Genomic DNA, 23378 nt, shown 5'->3' with positions numbered 1-23378 from the left:
TTACACGAGCACTTCACACATCTGATAAGCGATCTCGATGAAAAGTCAAGGACGTAAAAAAGGCATGCCGAATGTTCGGGCTTCTTTTTTTTCCTTTTTTTTTATCCCGGTGGTGACAGTTGCCACGTGTATTAGCTATACTCGCGCTAGTGGCGTATGGTAGCTTTGGCATCGCGCTGCTAAGCCCGAAGGCACGGGATTGAATCCCGGCAGGGCGGCCGAATTTTGATCGGGTTGAAATGAAAAAAAAAAAGAAACAAGGTTCGTGTACCTTGCGTTGGATGCGCGTTAAAGGAACCCCAGGTAGCCGAAATCAATTTTGAGTCCCATCCCGTACTGCTTGCCTCATAGTCATATCGAAGATTTGCCAGTAAAACCCGATAATTTAATTTTAATTAGCTGACAAGTGCCCTTTTATTGGCTGGGTGCAACATACTTCAAACGTAAAGTGTTACTTTGGAGATTAACCTTTTAAGGAATGCGCTAAGCGCCACTTCGTTCAAAGCCCGCTAAAGAATTTCGCGTACATAATTTCGATCCCAACGCGCCCATCCTATTCGAGATGTAGGCGTATTTTACAACACTGTACTGGTTACATAAACAATCATACAGGCACACATTTAAAAAAAAAACTGCATGCTACTCCTGTCGGTGAAGGAAAAAAACAGTGGAGGTGCTGAATATTGATCCCAGCACCCTTCGCGTTCTGCACGAAGGGTGCTGGCAGTCAGCGGATGGTCCGCGATACATGTCCTTGTCCTCATTTACTTTGAACAGTTTCATTCGAACGGCAAAAAAGATGCTGGACTTTCAACCTGATATATTCATTCCGGCAGAAATACAGTAGTAGTCCACATCTGGTCAATATTTGTCGTGAAAGCATTCCAGTCATTACTATGTAAAAACAATATTAAAGAAAACGTGCAGTTTCGTTGGTGCAAAAAAAAAAAAATGCCAGACTGGAGGTGCTGGGTATCGATCCCAGTACCTCTCGCATGCTAAGCGAGCGCTCTACCATCTGAGCTACACCCCCGGACGAGAAAGAATCACTCGGATATCGTTTTAAGCGGTAAATGAGATCGAACTGGGTGAGAGAAAGCTACGCGCTCTCATGAACGACCTCGTTTCAGAACGTGAAAAAACGACGCAATGTGCAGCGGCGCCCTGTTGCGCAACCTCGGGGAAATCCGGCTCCTTTGGTCGAGCAGCCTTGGAAGAGGAGACTGCGCGAAAGCTGACTCGCGTCGCTTTACCGTAAGTAGGTAACTGACGGCACAGTACAGTACGGTACGGTAACGTACCGTACCGTACCGTACCGTACCGTACCATTCTGCTCTGTCATTGAGACAGAGCAGAACGTTGTCGCCCCGCTGTCAGGCCACAGCAGGAGAAGCAGCGCAAATGACGTTGAGAAATGCAGCCACATAGCGCGCTAGACACCCAGTTAAGTTAAGTTATGGGGTTTTACGTGCCAAAACCACTTTCTGATTATGAGGCACGCCGTAGTGGGGGACTCCGGAAATTTCCACCACCTGGGGTTCTTTAACGTGCACCTATAAATCTAAGCACACTGGTGTTTTTCGCATTTCGCCCCCATCGAAATGCGGCCGGCGTGGCCGGGATTCGATCCCGCGACCTCGCGCTCAGCAGCCCAACACCATAGCCACTGAGCAACCACGACGGGTGGATAGACACCAGGTGGCCAAAATTATTCCAGGGTAAGCCACTATATAAGCCTCACATAATCTGATCGTGATTTCGGCACGTGAGACCTCGGAGTTCCATATCCATTTAAGATTCTGGGTGGCGTCTCAGACACTTAATTTTTTTACACCCTTAAAAGTGAATAAGGGTGTGTGTCTGTTTATAACTCACATCCTGGCACCCTTTCGAACGGAAGGGTTTAAGTTATAGACCAATTTACGCCTCTGCAGTTTTTTTGGCAGCTTCTAATCACCCGCCGTGGTTGCTCAGTGGCTATGGTGTTGGGCTGCTGAGCACAAGGTCGCGGGATCGAATCCCGGCCACGGCGGCCGCATTTCGATGGAGCCGAAATTGCGAAAACACCCGTGCACTTAGATTTAGGTGCACGTTAAAGAACCCCAGGTGGTCGAAATTTCCGGAGTCCCCCACTGCGGCGTGCCTCATAATCAGAAAGTGGTTTTGGCACGTAAAACCCCATAATTTTTTTTTTTAGCTTCTCATCCAGGCAGAGAAGGGGACGAAGCCGAGGACGCATTCGCGGACGCCTCATTTTTCACTTTTTAAGGGTGTACAACATTTGACGGCGTACGTATGAATTTCGCCATTCGCGCCGCACACACGCACTCAGTGAACGTAGAAGACAGCGCAAGATAAACGCGATATCACAATCACTATAGACTGGCCGCAGAAGGCGCAAGGCATTCACGCTCACCGCCCCACGCGGTTTTGCGGGGCATCGCTGATATCGCAAGAAAGCGGGGCAAGTATACGCCCAACGGCAGCCGGTGTAAACGACCGTCCTTCTCCACGTTCTCTCTACGTTTTTATTTTCTTTGTACTGGCCACGTACCGCTGATATTTCTTCCCCTTGGCTTTGGTGGGCGTGATAGCGATGCATACTGAGCACCCACGTTTAGTACGTACGCCGTTGACAGAGGAGGAGGACGAGAAGGAGGAGGAGGAGGATGAGAAGAAGGAGGAGAACGAGAAGGAGGTGGAAACGACGCGCCTCGGTGGAAGAACAATGCTCGGAAGATCGACGTGGGGCGGTTGCAACACCACCCCTGTGTATCGTCGGGTTTTTTTATCGCGCTACTTGTTCCTGGTCTCTCGGGGACGTGTTCGTGCGGCTCCACCATGTGTGCCGCGTGTTCTTGTCCTTTCTAAGACATGCTCGCGCGTTTGTAGACCGTGCCGTGCATCCCTCCTGCAGGTATCCGCGCGACGTTGTGAAGCGGGTGAACCAGGTGAACCGAGTGCCATGTTGTTCCTGGCCTACATCCGGGGCATGGTCATGCGGTTTCATCGCGGGCCTCGTTCCTGGTCTATCCAGGACATGCTCACGCGTGCACGCTGTCCAAGGATGACCTAACTGTTCGCACTTGAGGATTCTTACCTAGTAAGGTTTGTAATGTAATGATCATTCAAGTCAAGGCAAAGCTATGGTACACGAGTGGATCACAGCTGATGAGATCCGTAAGTTCCGATCAAACGGAATATGTAGTCACCGGAATGATAGCCTATAAGAACCCGCCACGTAGCAGCACAGACGCGTGGCCCTCGTCATGATGATCGCAGTAACTGCCGCGTCACAACACGGTGTCGCGCCAGTGGGACCCTGGGTTTATGGTAAGGCAATTTATGCACGTGACACAAAACAATACGACGTACAGCCTTTGTCAAAATTTTAGGGGCTACTCAGCGCCTTCACCCTATAGACGTCTTTCCGCGTTGTAAGGTGGTTTTTGAGACGCTATCCTCACACTCCAGCGGAGGTATTCTGTAAGAGTCCACCTAGTGGACTGTCCATTTTGGCCACTGCTGATTGGCTAAGGCCGCTCGTCTCCTCCTCTCTCGTACAGCTGCATCCAATCAGCAGCAGCCGAAATGGACAGTCCACTAGGTGGACTCATACAGAATACCCCTCCAGATCTCTGGCAGGCGAGCACAAAAATTGATTTTTTTTTTGTTCCCGCGGGAGTTAGAGCTTTCGGCGTACCAAAGGAATTTCGTGAAATAGCCTGCAGTTCGCATGGCAGTCACAGGCAACGTACACATTTGACAAAGAGTGTACACATCGTATGAGAAAATGTACCCTCACATTTCGCTGCCTTTCGATCACGGAGCGACATGACCGACGAAGCTGGCTGCGTACTGTGGTGACCACTGAGCCAAGTGTGTCCATCTCTTTCTCGAGACAAACACAAAGGATGCGGCTTGACTTCACTGGAGGCGTGGACCACGCCACCCCCTCAGTTCGACGCCCGGCGAACTATTAACTCTTTATAGGAGTTCGTGCGTGAGGCCGGCTTGGCCGGCAGGTTATGAAAGTGTAGTGTTTTGTTTGTTTTCGCTTAAAACACGTTGGCGGGCTAGTTGGTTAGAATCCATGATCCGTGAGTTTATCTCGGTTTATCTTTGTAACCATTGCAGTTTATGCGTTCGCCTTGCCTTGCACACTTGTACGGTTCGTCGAAATGCACCACTGAATGATCTTTGCTCTCACGTTTGTTTCCACTCGTACGGTATATATTTATCGATAAAAACCGATAGTTTAAAGGAAGCGCTGTCTCTGTGTATCTGTCCTTTTTTTTTTTTTGACGTCCTCATTCAGTCACGCTCATACACTCTATATATCATGCTTATTTGTTTCTTTTGTTTTTCTTTTGCTTTTTGTATTCCTTCATTTGTTTTATGATCCCCACCAGTCACCCGCACCCGTGCATAGACCTCTGAGCCATCCTTTTCATTAAAGTTCATTCTCTCTCTCGCTCTCTCTCTCTCTCTCCCTTGAGACGAGAGAGCACATTGCAACTGAGGTCACTTGCTCGTCGCATAAGGGTGCAACGATGGATTTCAGCAAGCCTTACAAGATTGGCTTGCGCTGGAACTGAACCTTTTGTTTCGACTTTAGAAACAGCGCCCGCAATCTCGCAATGCAAGGCCACTTCAGCGTGACGATTTCTACCGCTTCGGATAAACGCCCAGTCGTGCTTTATCGACGGGGCTGGCAGTGCTACGTGCATCGCTTGCCGCTTCAACGACACTCCATCATAGTTTCGTTCGGGAAATCTTGTTGTTGATTCGTTTGTTTTAATTCGACTGGAAATAAACCAATGTCTGGAATGTAATACCAAAAAAATATTGAAACTTCAGGAAAAAAATTGCTTTATCGTTATAAAGAAACGAGTGCTTAAGTCGTTCGAAACGCTTTGTTTTTTTTTTAAACATATATTCGAGTTGTTTTGTATAATTGTGTGTACATTGTTGTGTGTTTGCCCTTCGCATATTTTTCTTAGCTTCATGTGTGAACTTGAAGAATGTGTAATTCGTATTTCCGCAGATTATAGTCTGCTTAAAATTTGTATGGAATTGATATAGTGGTACAACGTCTTTCGTGTTTATACTTATTCTTTAGTAGACCCGGACTAGCCGATAAGGCTACGAGTCCGACCACCGCTGTGTATTGTATTGCTGTGTTGTACACAAATGAATGAATGAATGAATGAATGAATGAATGAATGAATGAATGAATGAATGAATGAATGAATGAATGAATGAATGAATGAATGAATACTTATAAAGGCAATGGATGCGCCTTTTCACGAAATGGTATTGTTAACTAGAAACGTATTGGTAAGATAAGAAAAGGCGTCACAGGTATACGAAATATCTATAGCGGAGTTAGCCGAGGAGAACAAAGCCCGCGCATGCACTCCTGGACACACAAACACTGCAACCAATAAAAATGCAAAAGGCGAGGACAAGTTGCATCACACAGGATACCGAGTTCGGAACCCGTACGTGAGGCCGCGATGCGGTCGTACACATGAACGTGCGCACAGATGATGAAAGTGCACAGATTACATGATACGTGCTCGCGAAGAACAGTCAAAAGCGGGCTTCACCGCATAAGCGGCTGAAAGATAGGCTTGACACACGCATAAGACAAGCGCATTCATTCATTCATTCATTCATTCATTCATTCATTCATTCATTCATTCATTCATTCATTCATTCATTCATTCATTCATTCTCGGTCCCTAAGTTTCGTCGTATTACTGAAGAAACTCCCGGCTGCTTCTTGTACTGTCACCCGAAACATTTAAGTTCATAAGTTCATATATACTACGCAACAATCTTCTCTGTTAAACACCCAATCTGGATGACTCACGAGAGAACCGTCCACATCGAACAAAGTTATGCAGGTGCAGCCCACATGTTGGCGTCTATGGGAGTCGGAGCTTCAGACAAGCATGCAGTTATTTAAATGCCACACAGCTAACGGTGACGCGTACAACTTTGTTCATTTTCATCACATGCAATGTGTAATTTCACACAATGTTCATATTTATAGACCGCAAAGGTCACTGTTTATGTGTATGCACTCTAGCTACGCCGAAATGCAAACGCCAAATTAGACGCATGCGCAGAGTGGATACTTCTTCACAGCGGTTCCACGAAGAACACGAAGGCGACGTGTGACGCTTACCCGCCGTGGTTCCTTATAGTGGCTACGGTGTTGGGTTACTAAGCACGAAGCCACGGGATCGAATACCGGCCACGTCGGCCCCATTTCGATGGGGGCGAAGTGCGAAAACACACCCGCGTACTTAGATGTAGGTGCACGTTAAAGAACCCCCAGATGGTCCAAATTTTTCGGAGTCCCCCACTACGGCGTGCCTCATAATCATAAAGTGGTTTTGGCACGTAAAACCCCATAATTTAACGTACGCCGCTTGTCGAGACAAGCATGGGGATTACGGGCGCACGCAAAGGGAAGTACGATATTTGTCTAGCTGCATCAAATGTTTCTATACCTCTTGCGTCACAGTAGCACATACCCATGCTGGAGGATTGGCACGGAATATGCACGCACCAAATGGCTAGATAGAATTGAATTGAATTTTAATCTCCTTGAACAAATACAGAAGGAAGGAGTAGCTACAAAAAGCTACTGAGATTAGTAGCTTGACGAGGTGGCTGCCCCTTTACACAGCAGCAGCAGCAGTTATTAAACAATTTTCATACAAATGACTGCTTTTACACGTATGTCCGCACAATGATTGCACAAGGGAACATAAGCATTTTGCAAAACACGAAGGAAAGCTTCACATTAATGAGCAAATACAAGAAAATATATAAATAAATGCATCATAGTTCACAAGAACTGATCTCGCATTGTTTTTTTTAAATATTTTTTGGGGGGGTGGGGACAACTGTGACACATCTGTGACAACATTGACACAAGAAGAGAAATAGTCTACATCGAAGAATCCGTTGAATATAATGCGTCTTTTCCATTACGAGGTACGCGTGCTTTAGAGACACCTGTGGGCCGACATTATATGCGCAGGGCCTACGTAGTTAACAGCGTTCGAACAAGGAATATCGAATATCGCTGCAGTGAACATCGGGACAATGGGACTCAATTGCGTTCAGGCCAGCGGCTGCGTCAAGCTTGTACTTCTGGTGAACTTCCGTCAGGTTTTAGGTACGATATTTTTTTTATTACTAAAAGTACAAGCGCGCTCAGCGGCATTTACATTGTCAGTCAGCACATGCAGGGCTAATGTAAACCCGTTAGCTAGTGCAGTGCCCATATATTGACAAATATATTGTTACGGGGATGTTGGGAGTATAAGCCTGTATTTACAATGTATATACAAGGAGAGTCAGTTGGGTTAAAAAAGGCTGACTTGTAACAACACGCAGCAGCCAGCGTCTCGCGATCTTCTTCTTCCTCTCTGTCTTCTTTCGTCCTTCCGTAACACTATCTACATGTTGACAAATATATCTGCCGACAAACCGATCCCAGCCGTGGCAGCAGAACACGTTGTGGGGCTAGTTGGTTCACAGCTTTCAAAAGATGAAGCACCAACAGAGACGGCACACCAAGAAAGAACAAAGACAGGACAAGACGCTTCCTGTCGCCTTGTCCTGTCGTTGTTCTTTCTTGGTGTGCCTTCTCTGTTGGCGCTTCATCTTTTGAAACCCAGCCGTACTACCTGGGGTATGGGGGGAGGAGAAGGCGGGGGGAGGGGCACATAGGTTAAAGCAAGCTTCCCTGCATTAATCCGACGGAAACACGCTAGCAATCCTACCCTCCGATCAGCTGCAGCCTACGAACACGCATGGCACGAGAAACCTTTTGTCTTTCGAGTACAATCGCTGGACCCACCGCCTACACGGCCGAGTGTCCATCGGCGCGGGCGTACATCGCAGCGTCGATAACGCGACAACTCCCCCATCGAGGGGTCTTTCAGGTGCTACCGCGCCTGGCCCGCTACGAGATTCTTATCGGCGAACCTCGCCGAAAAGATAAGGCCGCACGAGCCCGCAGCATCCCAGTGTATACGCACGCTGCCGGGCTCTTCGGGGGGCGTCTTGCGCGCTCTGTATCAACCGCCCACCCTGCCGTTGTGGCGCGGGATTCGCGCGTGTCCGAAATTTGCTCGCAGTGCATCCGACGATCGGGAGACTATAGCACTCACTCCACCCACTACCCGCCGGAGCCAGAAGGCTGAACCCCCTCAGGAACACACGGATCTGAAAACAGAGGTGAGCTTGAACAAAATGTTTCCTTAACTTTCTTTTTCCTTTCGAGCGTGTTCTAGCCGCCACTTTTCACGCTCTCGGTGTATGTCGAGACTGAAGTGCTCATCAATGCTTTCTCATTATTGTTTTGGTTGTTGTTGTTTTTCGTTACCATATTACAGAGTTGATGCGAACCATTGATAATCGATTAGGACGAATCGAATCGTACCCAAAGCCTACAGTGTGGATACACTTATAAAAGTGCCTATGGAAACGTTTCCCTCGGAATAGGGCTGTCTCGACGAAGAAAAAAAATTATAAAATATAGCGCGAGCGGGCCATCAAAGAGAAGGAGTTAAGGGTTGCGATTTAGAAGTATGTTCGTGTGGTCGGTAAGTATCGTAACTAACAGACAACTACAACGGCCACAAATTACAGGAATGTGAAAAGAACTGACGCTTCAGCCCCGGCAGGAAACTTCAAAACAGCCTTCGAAACAGTTCACCTTCAAGAAAGCCTGGAATAGTTTTTAAAAAGTTGAAAGGTGCATTGCATGGGAGCACTAAGAAAAGACCCCAAATCTGCAGCCTGTGAGCCCATCCCTGGCACAAATGTCACACCGGCCCGCCCACACACCCCGACACAACGCTCTGAGATGAGTCTGCCCCACTTCGCAGGGCTAAGCCCCACATCACTGCAGGAGGAGTCGGAAAAGCTGCCTCCCGAGTGTCCGATTTCCTCGCGCGGCGCTTCTGCATGATGACAAACTGATGGAGATGCGTACAACTTTTCCGTTTCTCAAACTTTTTTTTTTCTGAAAGGAGGCACTCTGGCGGAGGAATAGCCGACCTTTCTCCCAGGGCTATAGATCCGCCTGCCGCCAACAGCATAATCTAACTGAATACCAGGACGGAAGCAAGACACACTTCGGAAAGCACGTATTCAGTCAAAGCTGCTTCTATCTGCGACGCGAACTCACCAGCCCGGACGTTCGAGTTCGACAATAAACTTATGCAGATACAACGGTCATATTGAAATATTTTTGAAGCGAAGCTTTCGTAAAGCGGTCAATGAAATGTTATCAATTTGCCCATTTCGTTCCAATGTCCTTGAAGCAATGTAAACTGGCGCCTGCGCATGCGCCCTCGCGCACCCGTTCTCTTTTATGTTGCCCTGCATTTATTCGTTTCCGCATCGCGATGAGGTAATTGGCGTCGGCAGAATAGACGCATACGTAAGACTGCGGCCTAATGATTAGGAAAGTATAGGTGTAGCAAAGTTCGACAGGTTTGCTTGACTAAAGGAATTGTCCTCTTGATGACGTAATATTCCTTGCAACGATAATATTTAGGCATCATTAGTTCTATCGCTGAGTAAATCAGTATAAAACAAGGCCGGAGCCTGGACGCTTATACGGGCACTGAGGATGGTAGTGTTGCTCTATGTGCCACCTATTCGATAAGACAGCACCAGTAGCATCCACCCAGCTATCAGCCATAGTCGGGAAACTTCGAGATGGTTTGCAATGTAGCCGTCGCTTTAAAATTGTATTTTACGACTACATTTTGATACTGTGCCCACTTCGGCTTAATAATGCTCGTGTTTGCAGTGCAAGGGGCGGTCGGGTTTGAATCGAAATAATCAAAAATGCTGCTTGAAATGAACTGGTTTGCGAGCATAATACTAAATTTAATTTCTTCAAATAAATGCAACATCAGTTCTGAAATAACATGAAATACAACATGAAATAATGGGGCTTCTATTCAGTTCTTTCGTCATTAACATTGGGCCAACTTTAAGATCACACTCGTTTGAGAAAACTGGGGAGAAGGGTGGGAAGGTTGTAGGGGGAAGATAGGACACTGGCTGTGAAACACATTTCAGACAAGTATTTAGGGTCAACAGAGTTTCTACCAAACATTACTAGAGGTATATGCTCTAACGCAGTGATAGTTGTGTTACCATTGAATTGATGGTCGTCACTTGTATTTGTAATCTCCATGTTTGTGGCTTCAGACATCCCTGAGACATCCCTGAGAAAAATCGTAATTTTTCTAAACACAGTGAGGCAATTAGGCTCTACCGACGGGTGCAAACTTTGCGAGTTGGATTTATAACTCAAGATTACGTCGAAGATAGTCAATCGGCAAAGTCACAACACCACTTGAAGCCAAGAGGACAAAGTTTAGGCAAACCCACAGACTACTCATCAGTCTGGTATTGACTAAACCGCTAAACTTGCGGGTCCAGGAGAAAACAGCGCCATCCGGTGTTCCTTTTAATAACTTTCGTAGGAAACTCTTTAAGTTGCGATCCGCTCCGATGTCAAGTCAATCATCTCGGCCTTATATACCCACTGCTCACCCGCGTTGTGAAGGTGAACTAAGCACAATAAGACCGGCCTGATGACAATAATGCTGACCTTGCAGTAATCGACAGTCGCCCACCTATATATATATGAAAAGAGCGAAACATTTAAAACCCCAATTCTACAAACGCCTAACTGGCAAGACCTAAATTCAGAGGTTCTACAAAACACTCGAAAGCAACTGGTAACGGAAAGAGTTTAGATGGATGTTGAATACGTCAGCACTGCTACTATTACTAAGACTTGCTACTTGAAATAGGAGCGATTAAAATGGCATGAGGAGGACATCGAAAACTAAAATAAACTAATAACTAAGAAACAGGGGAAAAAAAAACAAATGAAGCCTGCGTCCTAAACAGTCAACGATTATGCATGTGTTTTAGTTATTGTTACAGTGCTTTCGTCTGGTAATAATTGGTCACTGCAATGAAATAAATTTTTGAATTAAGTTGCGTAATCGGTTATCATATTGTTTTCGTAACACGTACAAGCCTGGTATCGATGAAATTGTCGCGGAAACCATCGTAGATGATCGATAAGCGTCAGCGATGGCTTTCTTCGGTGCCCTGCTGCGTATCCCCGTGCCACGTGTGAATCACAGGCGCTTACGGGCGCATCATCATGTACACGAAGTGGCAATCTCGCTACCAACCAAGATGTCGAATGATATCACGACACAGTGTACATTGTAATAATAATAATATTTGGGGTTTTACATGCCAAAACCACTTTCTGATTATGAGGCACGCCGTAGTGGAGGACTCCGAAAATTTCGACCACCTGGGGTTCTTTAACGTGCACCTAAACCTAAGCACACGGGTGTTTTCGCATTTCGCCCCCATCGAAATGCGGCCGCCGTGGCCGGGATTCGATCCCGCGACCTCGTGCTCAGCAGCCCAACACCATAGCCACTGAGCAACCATGGCGGGTTCAGTGTACATTGTTATAAGCGCACCACCCCAGTTGAAACTTCGCAGCAAACTCGCACTATATATAGTGTATCCTGGCTGCAACTTCGTCACATTGGTTATCCGTCAAGCGACCGTATTTGATGCGGAGGTGTATGTTGCCAATGCGGCGCTATCCATTGAAAATAGTTAAAGCTGGTTAATAAAGGGAAAATTAGACATTCACCCGTTCGTAGCAATTGCTACAATCGCTAATTACTTCTCTTCACCCTACGCGTTTCTGTAGAACTATTACGTCAAGCTCTTGCCTTTGCTTGGCATCGTTGACAAATTCGACTTCGCCCTGCCATCTGCTAGCCGCCTGGTTAACTGAGATGATAGAGCGGCTGCCCCGGAAAGGCGGTGGTCCCGGGTTCGAGTCCCGGACCAGGATTAATTTTTCTTTCAACTGCGAGGCTTTCTTTTTCGAGGAACCCGTATGGGTTTCCTTTGCAGCAATCGCTACGAACGGGCGGGTGTCTGATTTTCCTCTTATTAATTACTTCTCTCCACCTTGCGGGTTTCCGCACAACTACTACGTCATATTTAAGGCTTCATACGCCTTGTGTCTTGCTGGCATATTCACTCTGGGGGGTCGGCCAAGAATGAGCACATCTCAATCACGATTTTCACATGCCGCCGACAGAAGACATCGCAGGTGAAGGCGACAAAGGGACTACTTCGGTTTTTGAAAGAGGCGGGATTGGACAAGCGGCTGTGAGAGTGATGTCACGTAACATGCCAGATTGATGGACTCCAACGGATGATGTGTGTGTGCTGTGCTATGTGCTCTCTCTCCCTCACCCCCTTCCCCATCTTTAATCTCCCCCATCCCTCTCCCATGTGTAGGGTAGCAAACAGGTTAAGCTAAACTGGTTAGCCTCCCTACCTTTCCTCCTCCACTTTTTCCTTCCTTCCTTCAATCTCACACACGGAGTGCTGATGTTTCCTGTTTGGGCACAGCCCCGGTGGATGACTCTTGAAAATTCGTCGACACTTGAGAGCACTCTCCTTTTTTCTTCATTTAACCCATCAATTACGTTGCGAAACCTACCAGATATTACTGAGAAAGATACATCGTGTTTATAACACCTAAGTGAGAGAAAAAATGGTACCACTGCTTCGTAAAGTGGTCCTATTGTGCCTGCGAAGCGGATAATTTTGCTTAACTACTCGCAACACATAATTATACTAAATAATCTGTGGATAGATCTTTTGGCAAAACCTTAAACACTCGAACGGTTACACGTAAAGTAATGACTCTTATTCATATGAGTTAGACAATGTAACATACATAGTTAACTGTCGCATCTGTTTTTTGATGCGGAGTTGCTTATTTGTAAATATTGTCTTTTGAGTTTTCCTGAAACTTACCTATCTTTGCCAAGTTCAGCACAAAAAAAAAACCTTGAAGCCACAAATTAAGACGTTGCTTCCAACATTTGTTTGAACCGAAATGTTTCTCTTAAACGCAACCGATTTCTTTGAAACGCTAATGAGCACGTTTCCACGTTTCACGTGCATTTGCCTAGGGAAGTCAGTGTTTGCTCTGAGCTTAAGGTCGCACTGACAGTAGCGACAGGTGCAACAACAGAATCAGCGCGATAGCAGAGATACAGGCAAAACAAAGCACGCTACAAGGTTGAAGCAAGGCCGGTGTTTAATAAATGCAAGACGAAAAAAAAGCTAATATTTTTGTGAAAGGACATAGGGATGTTCGAATAGAGAATCAGGTATTAGGCGGCGAGGGCGAGTGGATAACCTTAGGGCTGGCAACAGAAAAAAAAATAATTTTAAAAATTAAAGATGATTTTCCCTACATCTCCGCACCCTCTCTGTCCACATCGCATCGCCCAGCGATTAATGGACATCGATATCGGAGGCCATGCTTTGTCGTGCTGCAAAAAGAGGAAGTGATGAGGTGACGTCATAGCCACCATGTTTTTGACATGCTCACAACGAGGGCTGCAATCTAAGGCAACGAGGCACTTTTTTTTACAAACCAGGAAAATAACAGTGTCAAATGTTACGTTGAACGATCCGGACCTTAAAATGCAATCTTGCTGAATTATTGAAGCAAAATCAGAGGAAGTGGCAAGCGCGAACGCTTTTTTAATGCAGGTGGACACTTGCAGAATAACCCACCCCTTTGCCCCCCAGATTAAGCGTGAAAGTAATGTGTAACCACAATCTCTCCCGTTTTATCTCCTCACCCCAACACTGGCACCCCACTAAAAAAAATGAGCAAAGTCAAATGGAGGTAAAGATGGGCCGTAAATACTAACCCACCCTACTTTCGCCTGGTAGGAATTCTTTCGCTACCTGTAATGCCATCGGACTATAGAATTCACACCGCTCACTTTACTGCATTGTCAGTATAGAATCACCTCCTGCCACACATTAAGCACTGTTCCTCAAAAGTCATTTTCAACAAGAAATATAGCTGTCATTTCTTATCGATATATGCCTTATACTTTGAAGCAAAGGCTTTTTGTTGTAAGGATTCTTCTGGCCTATTTATCGTTTGTCTAAGTGTCTGACTCCCTGCATTTTCTAAAAGTAATGGAGTTGTTTTCCACACTCGTTGTTTATATATGTGAGGAGGTCGCCAAACAGCTTTGTGCTTTGTGTCCTTCTGTTAACTTAATGTATTTCTTTCTACGCATGAAATAAAGAACACCTGTTTATTTAATAATTAATTTATCTATTTATTGAAACCGCAATTCTCGGCGCACCGCATCGCTTCAGACTTCTAGTCATGGAGTGGACTGAATCTCGCTCATAATTATGACGAAAATAATTTAATATCGAAGACAATAATATTTCTAAACTGACTTCGAGTTCGCCCAAACGTCGTGTAAGATATCGAGCAGGGCTCGCAGGAAACGGCATTTATATTTCTAAAAGAAAAAGACAAGAAAAACAGAATTGGTGAGTGGCATGCCGGGAGTTCCCGCTTGATCAGCGCGAGCATGACTTGGGACATCAGGAGATGTGTGAGTGCGATAAGATATTGTTGAAGTAATATACGCATAGAGAAGAAAAAACACAGGGAAACAAAAGGATCAAGACAGGAATGCGTCTTTCAGCTTATCGGTGGTTGCCTAAGAACAACAATAACCACTCCACAGGCCATCGCACGCGTGTTGCTCGAATCGCGGGTAACATGCTGGACGTAGTCGCTTAGCGTTCCACCCCTACAGCGAGATTTGCCTGAGACACAAATCTCGTGAGATCAGCGGCACCACGTTCGTAAGTGAGTCGCGAGTTGCCCTATGTTCTTGAATCCGCGCTGTGTGTAGAATTGTGCCCGCTGTCAGGATTGGAGGCTCAATCCCATCGCTCGTGGTCCTTTGCCAAGATTGGAGTACGGCATGAATTCGAAGGTAGCTGGCCCATGCCGTCGTCCAACTTATTTACGCTGAGATCGTTGATGAAGTGAAGAACTGTTTCTCATCGAGAACGAGGAAAAAGGGTTTATTTACAGAAATTAAATCAGTCTAACATGACTGCTTGAGAAAAAGAGTATCAGTCCAACATGACTGCATGAGAGAAGTGACTCAGTCTAACATGACTGCTCAAGAGAAGTGTCCCCAGCATTCGCACCACAACAGTTTTTATACACTCGGTCCGCCGGCCATACGAGGCGGCGACTCTTCGTTTACTCATCACCAACTCGCCGCTGCTCCACAGATCAGTTTACGTACACAAAGGCAACCGCGTTCTGATGCCTGACGCCGGCGTTGGAGGGGTGCCGTTCCGGGAAGTATCGGCGCCCATCGAGGGTAGCTCGTTGTCTTGCGTCTGGACGAGCATGAGAAGCACCAAAATACGACTTCCCCACGGCAACTTGTCCATGCGTGTCATATCAGGTCCACGTTGGGGAACTCCGAAACCATTGTTCACACACCGAACTCGTCCCGTCACAATGTCGATGGGGCTGGAGGAAGGAGGCGGTTTTCAGCACAAAGGCCGCTTCTTCGAACGCCTCCTAGCTGCAGTGACGGAGAGGGTGCGGAATGCGCGTCTTGCCCCCCTTGTCGTAATCGGGTGGCAATCTTGCTTTGCAGCTCGCCATTCTTAACAGCGCAAAGGCCGCTTCTTCGAACGCCTCCTAGCTGTAGCGACGGAGAGTGCGGAATGCGCGTCTTGCCCCCTTGTCGTAATTGGGTGGCAATTTTGCCTTGTAGCTCGCCATTCTTAACACCGCCGAGATGCAGTTTCAATATTTGAAGCAACGACGAAAATAACGACGCTTAAGGGGAAGCGCTTTAGCTCGGGTTTCTTTCCCGCAATCATACAAACGTGAAAACACCTCAGTGTTCTTATTTGGCAATCATTGAACCAATTTTGAAATGAATTTGCTGCACTTAAGGGAGATACATAAATTTTATAGAGTTCTTACTGATTGCAGAAAGCAGACTTTAGATGCAGAGCCTCGTAGGTTTCGCAAACGTTGTCGAAAACCGGCAAGTATTTAAAAAAAATTGAGGCACAGAGTTTAGAAATTTAAACTCTTTACAAAGAAAGCAGATATTGCACTACTGTACACCGCATATGCTAGACAATCTGGTTCGGACACCTTATAGATTATGCGAAATTGGTATAATCTTGAGGTTTCTGCGAAAGTCCTACTAACGTAATGTCATGTCGTTCTTAAAGGAATTTGATTGATAGATTGATTGATTGATTGATTGATTGATTGATTGATTGATTGATTGATTGATTGATTGATTGATTGATTGATTGATTGCACTCCACGGTCAGAAATCAATGCACCTACTATGAGGAACGCCATGCTATGGAGGCTCCAAAACATTTTTTTCATAATTCATAATTTCATTATTTATGTATTAGTAAAAATACCGATAATTACATGTGCATGTGCGTAGTTTAAATAAGGAGATGCAGTTTCGACCAACAGCGGTCCTTTCTGTTTCTATGTTAGCGGTATTGCGTCTCCCCTGTAGTAATTGTGTGTTTACGTTTCGTAAGGATATTGCTAAGGCTGCCACGCATACCGTGCTATACTGGTCAAAGTCTGATAGTGCTGGTTCTCTCCCACTCTCCGGCTTTCTCCGCAGGGCCATGAAGAGCCTGGTGCCCGTCGCGCAGGCCTTGCTGTTCGGCCTCGTCTGGATTCACGGCTCACACGCTGCCTGCCAACTGCCCGTGACAAAAGGACTTTCCCGTGAGTGCGCACTTTGTCGGTTACTCTACACTGCTTCCCCCGAGACAGCGAGCCGTAATTGTAGGTTGCAACCTCGTTTCTGGCGATACCTTGTCTGAAGGCTCCGTCTTTCATATGTGCCTCCGAGATCCGTAACCGCGCAAAATTTCACCTGCGTTAGGCAGTTATATAGTTAATGTTCGCACTGCCTCGTTTCACACCGTCAGAAACGTCTATCTCGTGTACGTAATTGAAAGTTGCAACCTCGTTTCTGGCGATACCTTGTCTGAAGGCTCCGTCTTTCATATGTGCCTCCGAGATCCGTAACCGCGCAAAATTTCACCTGCGTTAGGCAGTTATATAGTTAATGTTCGCACTGCCTCGTTTCACACCGTCAGAAACGTCTATCTCGTGTACGTAATTGAAAGTTGCAACCTCGTTTCTGGCGATACCTTGTCTGAAGGCTCCGTCTTTCATATGTGCCTCCGAGATCCGTAACCGCGCAAAATTTCACCTGCGTTAGGCAGTTATATAGTTAATGTTCGCACTGCCTCGTTTCACACCGTCAGAAACGTCTATCTCGTGTACGTAATTGAAAGTTGCAACCTCGTTTCTGGCGATACCTTGTCTGAAGGCTCCGTTTTTGACATGTGCCTCCGAGATGCGTAACCGCCAAAAATTCCACCTGCGTTAGACAGTTATACACATAGAGTTTCTCACTATAACACCTAGAGGATAATCTGGCGCCACCGTCTATGGGAGTTTCTTAAGGGGGCACCGTGCCGTCATGGGAATGACGGTATATGTGTCTGCGAGGCTCGTGTTGGCTCGTGTTGTAAGAGGCTTCGTCTAAAACGTAGATATGGCTACGCAAATAACGCGTTCTCAAAGTAAAGTCTTCATAAAATGTTTCCATTCACGCATATTACATCTTTACTCACCCACAGTGCATGACCAAGCGAAGAAAAGCAAGAACAGACGACCAACTGTTTCAAAGCGAGCGCGAACCTTGTCGTCTGTCTTCCAACTTTAGCGGCCCGCTGATACTTCTTATGTAACATGTAGTCGTACACACAGTAACAAGTTCTCATAGTTAAACAAAACATGTTTTCGCGTAATAATAAAGCTCAAACAGCTTTTCACGTGCTGCTCTAGTAGAAAATGAATCATTGTGACAGACGGAACGGTACTTGCCAAGCGCGTCTTCAAGGTGTCCTGTCTCTACGAGAACGATGCCAATCCGAATCCACAATATACCGGCATTCCCATGCATACCACAGCGCAGCAGCGCCAGATTTCCCTCTAGGTAATGTAGTGAGAAACTCTATGGTTATACACTGAATGTTCGCGCTCGCTCGTTTCACACCGTCAGAAACCTCCATCTCGTGTGTCGCATCTTTAATCGCGAAAAAAACAACAGGAAACGCGGATAAGAACGCAAGTGTGTGAGCACAAATCTCGGTGGCAACAGATGTCATTCGTCGAGTGCACGCTAGACGGCGTCGCAATAAAGTGCCGCAGAAAACACAGAGGCTTCGCCAAGGCCCGTAGCATATCTGCGGCTTGTTAGCGCGGGTTCGTCAGCCTGCATCTGAAGCGACGATGAGATGCATCGTCACCGGCACCACGTGCTAGAGACACCCAAACTTGCTGTCAGAAGTCATTTGAGTCACAGTTTTATGCAAAGAGCCTTTCATTTTCTAAACAAGTACATCAAGTGTATGGTGAATTACCTATAGTGTTTACCGATAGACTCATAGCACACTTTCGTTGTGTCATGAATGCCCAAACGGACTTCATTTTACGGAAGAAAAGCTCAGCTGCGAAAGATGCTTCCTTAGGTGACGGTGCGCTCAACGAATAGGTGTAGCATTAGGCGTCGATGCTTTGGTCCGTTAAATGCCGCAGAATCTTGACGAGCACTTCAACTAAGTAAAGCATAGAGGAATAGCGTTCAGGGTGCCTGTCAGAAAAAGTAACAACACAATAATGCGGTTTTACTTTTTTTCGCCATACACCTTGACATCTACGCACCGAATAGTCCAACGTAAGACTTTGCCGAAAAAGTGTCTGGTTTGTATAACGTGTGTAATAATTTTAGCAAATGTTTTTGTTCGTCGTTGCATTTATAATAGCAGAAAAGGGAAAGAAAAGGGTAAGACAACTCGCTGCGTGCGGGAGTTCAACCCACAACATCCGTTTGACACACGCAGTACTCCTAATATTGTGATAACGGAACAATGAAACATAATGCCCGTGCAAAGAAAGGCTAACGAAATCTGTTATTGTGTTAGACTGCGGCGCGCATGAACTATCACGATGCCTGTGAAGCATTCAGATAGGAGAGGGAGAGATAACACTTTACTGCCCAGAAAGGTTCGTTTATCTGTATTCTCCCATCAAGAACCACTAAGAGGAGTCGCAACGCATCGTGTGCTAGATAACGTTGAATAATCGTTTTGTAATAGCTTCGTGCTTATCTATGCTGAGCTTGAGAAACGCCCCGCATAGATAAGTGCCGCGCGCATGTTATCTGAGAACTCACGATAGCGATATTGAGAAAATTTTACCAGGGTATCGTGCGAACAAACAGTTATTCAGATTTCAGGCCAAATTGAACAACGTCGACTAACAGATTAACGTAGCAATCCATACAGACGTCCGCCTACATATAAGAACAGTGCGTTTGGCGCTAGACTTAGCAACGTTTGTTGTTAGCGTCTATTCCAATGCGCGTGTCATTTTCACTGGATGGAAAACGTAACCTTTCGTCTTTTGTTCCTGTTTGCAGAGGCGCCTTATCCGGACGTCAGAAAAACGTTCCAGTATGGCTACAAACTGACCGCAGAATCTAACAACGTAACCGAGGTAATGGAAGGTCCCTGTGAGGTACCTCGACGTTTATTTTCATGTATCGGCGCAAACAAAAAGATAAACGAGATGGCAGGCTACCGGCTAAGGCGGCAGACGCATTTGCATCTGTAACCTTGCATTTATCAGTTTTCGTAAGTATGCAAGTGAAATTCAATTTCTATATTCATTAAGCCTCACCCACTTCTGTCTTGGTGAATCCCCCATTTCAGATATGAGCCGCACGTTCAGGGGACAAAAACAACAACATAAGCAGCAGCAGTAACAACAGCCCCATCCGCAGTGTCGCTCAGAAAATCCTCTCCAAAGGCTCTTTTTTCCTATCTATCTATCTATCTATCTATCTATCTATCTATCTATCTATCTATCTATCTATCTATCTATCTATCTATCTATCTATCTATCTATCTATCTATCTATCTATCTATCTATCTATCTATCTATCTATCTATCTATCTATCTATCTATCTATCTATCTATCTATCTATCTATCTATCTATCTATCTATCTATCTATCTATCTATCTATCTATCTATCTATCTATCTATCTATCTATCTATCTATCTATCTATCTATCTATCTATCTATCTATCTATCTATCTATCTATCTATCTGAACTCTTAAATAAATGTGTACTACACGGAACTGCAAGAAATGAGCTGCATTTCTGCATTTCGTTTTTTTCGATGGCTCAGGTACTTTTTCTAGGTTTCGTGCAATTCCAATGCTTTCTTTGCTTACAGTCACAAAATATATCCAAAACTACATTGTATATCGCGTGTGACCCGCGATTGCCTTTTTGCATAGCAACAAATGCACCCGTGACTGCATGGTGTGTATCGCGTATAACACGGGACAACTCTCCTCAGGAACTGACAACCATGCGTTTCTTTTAAAAACTGAGGCTTTGTTGGCCATTCCTGGTCTAATCAAAGGATTTTCTCATTCTTTTTTCACAAGTTAATCAAAATTCATGCAGTAATTATTAAGTGGTTGATTACCTGTTGTCCTGCATCTAATGTTACTGAGTGGCTCAATACTATCCTTCTTAAGACGCCTTCGTACAAAATGGAAATAAAATCGCTCCCTATTCACACGCAGAACACTTTCCATTTTCTATTAACGTGACAGGATTTCTTAGCCGAATGTTTTTTTTTTACTTATCCATTGGAACTTTTTTATATACATAATTTTTCACCGCGACGTATCTGACTGCACCTTCTTTTGACGTGTTCTTTTCCCCCTTTTTTTAGAAAAACACGTATCACGCCACAGAGTACTACGACGCCAAGAATAAGCAAGGCTACCTCAGCGTTTACAGCGGAAACCAACCATACGAACTCTACTACAGCCACCGCTCCAACGAGGCTTTTTTCTACACAGGTGCATACTACTTGATTTTTTTCCCTACTACATTCATGGTGGGTTTATGAATGTGTTCGCTCGTGCGTGTGTGCGGTTTTTCTCTTTTCCCTCTGTCAAACTGCACTTACGGTGTGCCATCATTGCTTTTAATAAAAGGAAGCAATCAAACGATCGATCGATCAGTTTATTTATTTATTTATTTATTTATTTATTTATTTATTTATTTATTACATGCCACATATACGTTTGAGTCCAAGCGTGTGGGTTGAACCCCACCGATAAAACAAATCGATTTTAACTGCACCGGTCATTCCACGATGACCAGCCGCTGAGCCATGCTCTCCCTCCAAGGAAGAAGAAATAGTGCCTCCTCTCCTTCATTCAATTTATGGCACACAACGTCGAAAGTAGTCAAATCAGTACTGATTGATTGATTGATTGATTGATTGATTGATTGATTGATTGATTGATTGATTGATTGATTGATTGATTGATTGATTGATTGATTGATTGATTGATTGATTGATTGATTGATCGATCGATCGATCGATCGATTGATTGATCAATCGATCGATCGATTGATTGATGGTCGATCGATCGATCGATCGACACCTGGTTTCCGGAATACTGCATGGCTTGAGGCCTCTAGCCCTGCAGACGACTATACTGCCTACGATTACGAAGAAGACAAGTTATGGAAGGGGGGAGAATGAAATTCCTAACTGCCTTCGAGATTGCCGAGACGACGCGTAAGATCTTGAGCAGCGATCACTGGGGAAAAAATGCACTATGTTTCTTAAAAACAGACAAAACAGCGTCGGTGATTGGCTTCCGGCGAGTTGCCACGTGATTGTGTACGCGAGAGCGCAACTTGGCACAGCAAGAGGCTTGTGCGTGTGATAAGATAACGTCTAATTGCTATGTGAATAAAAACAAAACAAACAGGAACACAATAGGATGGCGGCGTGAGTATACGTCTCTGGGCTTATCGGCCTAAGAACGACGATAACCACCCTACAATTAATCGTGGGTGTGCTGCTTGAGTTCCGGGAAACCGCCGGACGTTGTATGTTCCGCCCATGGAGGGAATTCCCTGCGGTGTAAGGTTCGCGAAATCAGTTGCAACACGTCCTTCGTTACAGTCGCGCCTGCCCTGTCCTCTTGAGGTGCCGTGTGCACAACTGTACCCGACGAGATGCCGCTTGTATATATGAAGGAATAACGAAAATAACGACGCTGAAGTGTAAGCCATAGCTCCGGTTCGCCTATGCATCTACGCGTGAAGCGCATACATTCTTTCGTTAGGCAAGAGCCAAAGAAATGTTTCGCTTTAAATATTCCTGCAGTGCGATGCCATGTTGAATCAATCAATCAATCAATCAATCAATCAATCAATCAATCAATCAATCAATCAATCTAGTCAGTTCAATGTCATCCATTTCAGCAAACAGACAGGAGCGGCGAATAAAATCTGCTTGAGGAGTCCGCATGCCCCCATCACGAATTTCCACAGCAGCAAAGACATAATAGAGATGACATCAAAATAAACGCGTGATTGGAGATCACGTCAACAAAGTAACAAGGTAGCAAATACAGCAAGGCAATGCAAGAAGTATCTTAACTATTGAATTATACTCTCCTGTTAACAACATGTGGAGCCCTCTCAAAAAATCCGATTTTTGTCTCGGCTACGGCAATGTACCAAGCGAGCCTGGCGTTACGTCCAGCCGACAAGGACAGTAATGTCGGCGTGGCATCTAAATGTGCCGGGACTACAGAATAAGGCGCCAAGCTCAAAGTAGAAGCTCTACTTATTTATTTATTTTGCTCCGTGGCATGACCATTCATAACCTGGATCTCCATTCGCGTCGCTCGTCCACGTCGTTCCACTGCTCCCACTGCGTCTGCATAATTTCCATAACTAGCCTGTGGCTAAGAATCCAGACGTTCTCGCATACCGTTCTTGTATGTTGATCTTAATCAAGTTATTATTATTATTATTATTATTATTATTATTATTATTATTATTATTATTATTATTATTATTATTATTATTATTATTATTATTATTATTATTATTATTATTATTATTATTACCCTTTCGCATCGACGCAGACTCGAACTGCGAAACGTACTCGCTCGACAACCTTCCCAGTGACCTTCAGAAGGTCGCGCTCAAGTGGTCCGACTCCCAGGGCACCTTCACCATCGTCGGTGTCTCGACGCTCTTCATGGCCCCACTGGTCAAGAAAGGCGTCAAAACGGTAAGAACAGAGTGTGCGGTTCCGTGAATTCGAGTGCTGTTCACATGTGCTGAAAGAAGATACAGCGAGTAGCTGGGACGGACGTATGCGTTGTGATCAATTCCTTAAGTTCTGGTGAACTTTCTTTTTGAAAAAAGATCGTCCGTTGCGGA

General features: G+C 45.3%; 2 protein-coding genes and 1 non-coding gene across 3 annotated transcripts in view; 1 reads left to right on the top strand and 2 right to left on the bottom strand.

Annotated features, from left to right (window-relative positions):
• Positions 1-23378, bottom strand: part of LOC135896507 (ionotropic receptor 93a-like) — a 203558-nt gene that overhangs the window by 24130 nt on the left and 156050 nt on the right. The gene's annotated exons all lie outside the window — the stretch shown is intronic.
• Positions 961-1033, bottom strand: TRNAA-AGC (transfer RNA alanine (anticodon AGC)). Its single transcript has one exon. It is a non-coding gene; the product is annotated as a tRNA-Ala (tRNA).
• The window catches only part of LOC135896505 (uncharacterized), a 52172-nt gene continuing 36835 nt past the window's right edge, over positions 8042-23378 (top strand). The window contains exons 1-5 of the mRNA XM_065424931.1: positions 8042-8265; positions 16641-16747; positions 19518-19594; positions 20851-20980; positions 23078-23226. Coding sequence (XP_065281003.1) covers positions 16645-16747; positions 19518-19594; positions 20851-20980; positions 23078-23226 — 459 coding nt within the window. The 5' untranslated portion in view covers positions 8042-8265; positions 16641-16644. The remainder of the gene's footprint in view (positions 8266-16640; positions 16748-19517; positions 19595-20850; positions 20981-23077; positions 23227-23378) is intronic.

The sequence above is a fragment of the Dermacentor albipictus genome, chromosome 6, assembly GCF_038994185.2.
Source record: "Dermacentor albipictus isolate Rhodes 1998 colony chromosome 6, USDA_Dalb.pri_finalv2, whole genome shotgun sequence".
NCBI classification, from domain to species: domain Eukaryota; kingdom Metazoa; phylum Arthropoda; class Arachnida; order Ixodida; family Ixodidae; genus Dermacentor; species Dermacentor albipictus.
Note: the sequence above shows the minus strand (reverse complement) of the source record. Positions and strands in the feature narration are given on the sequence as shown.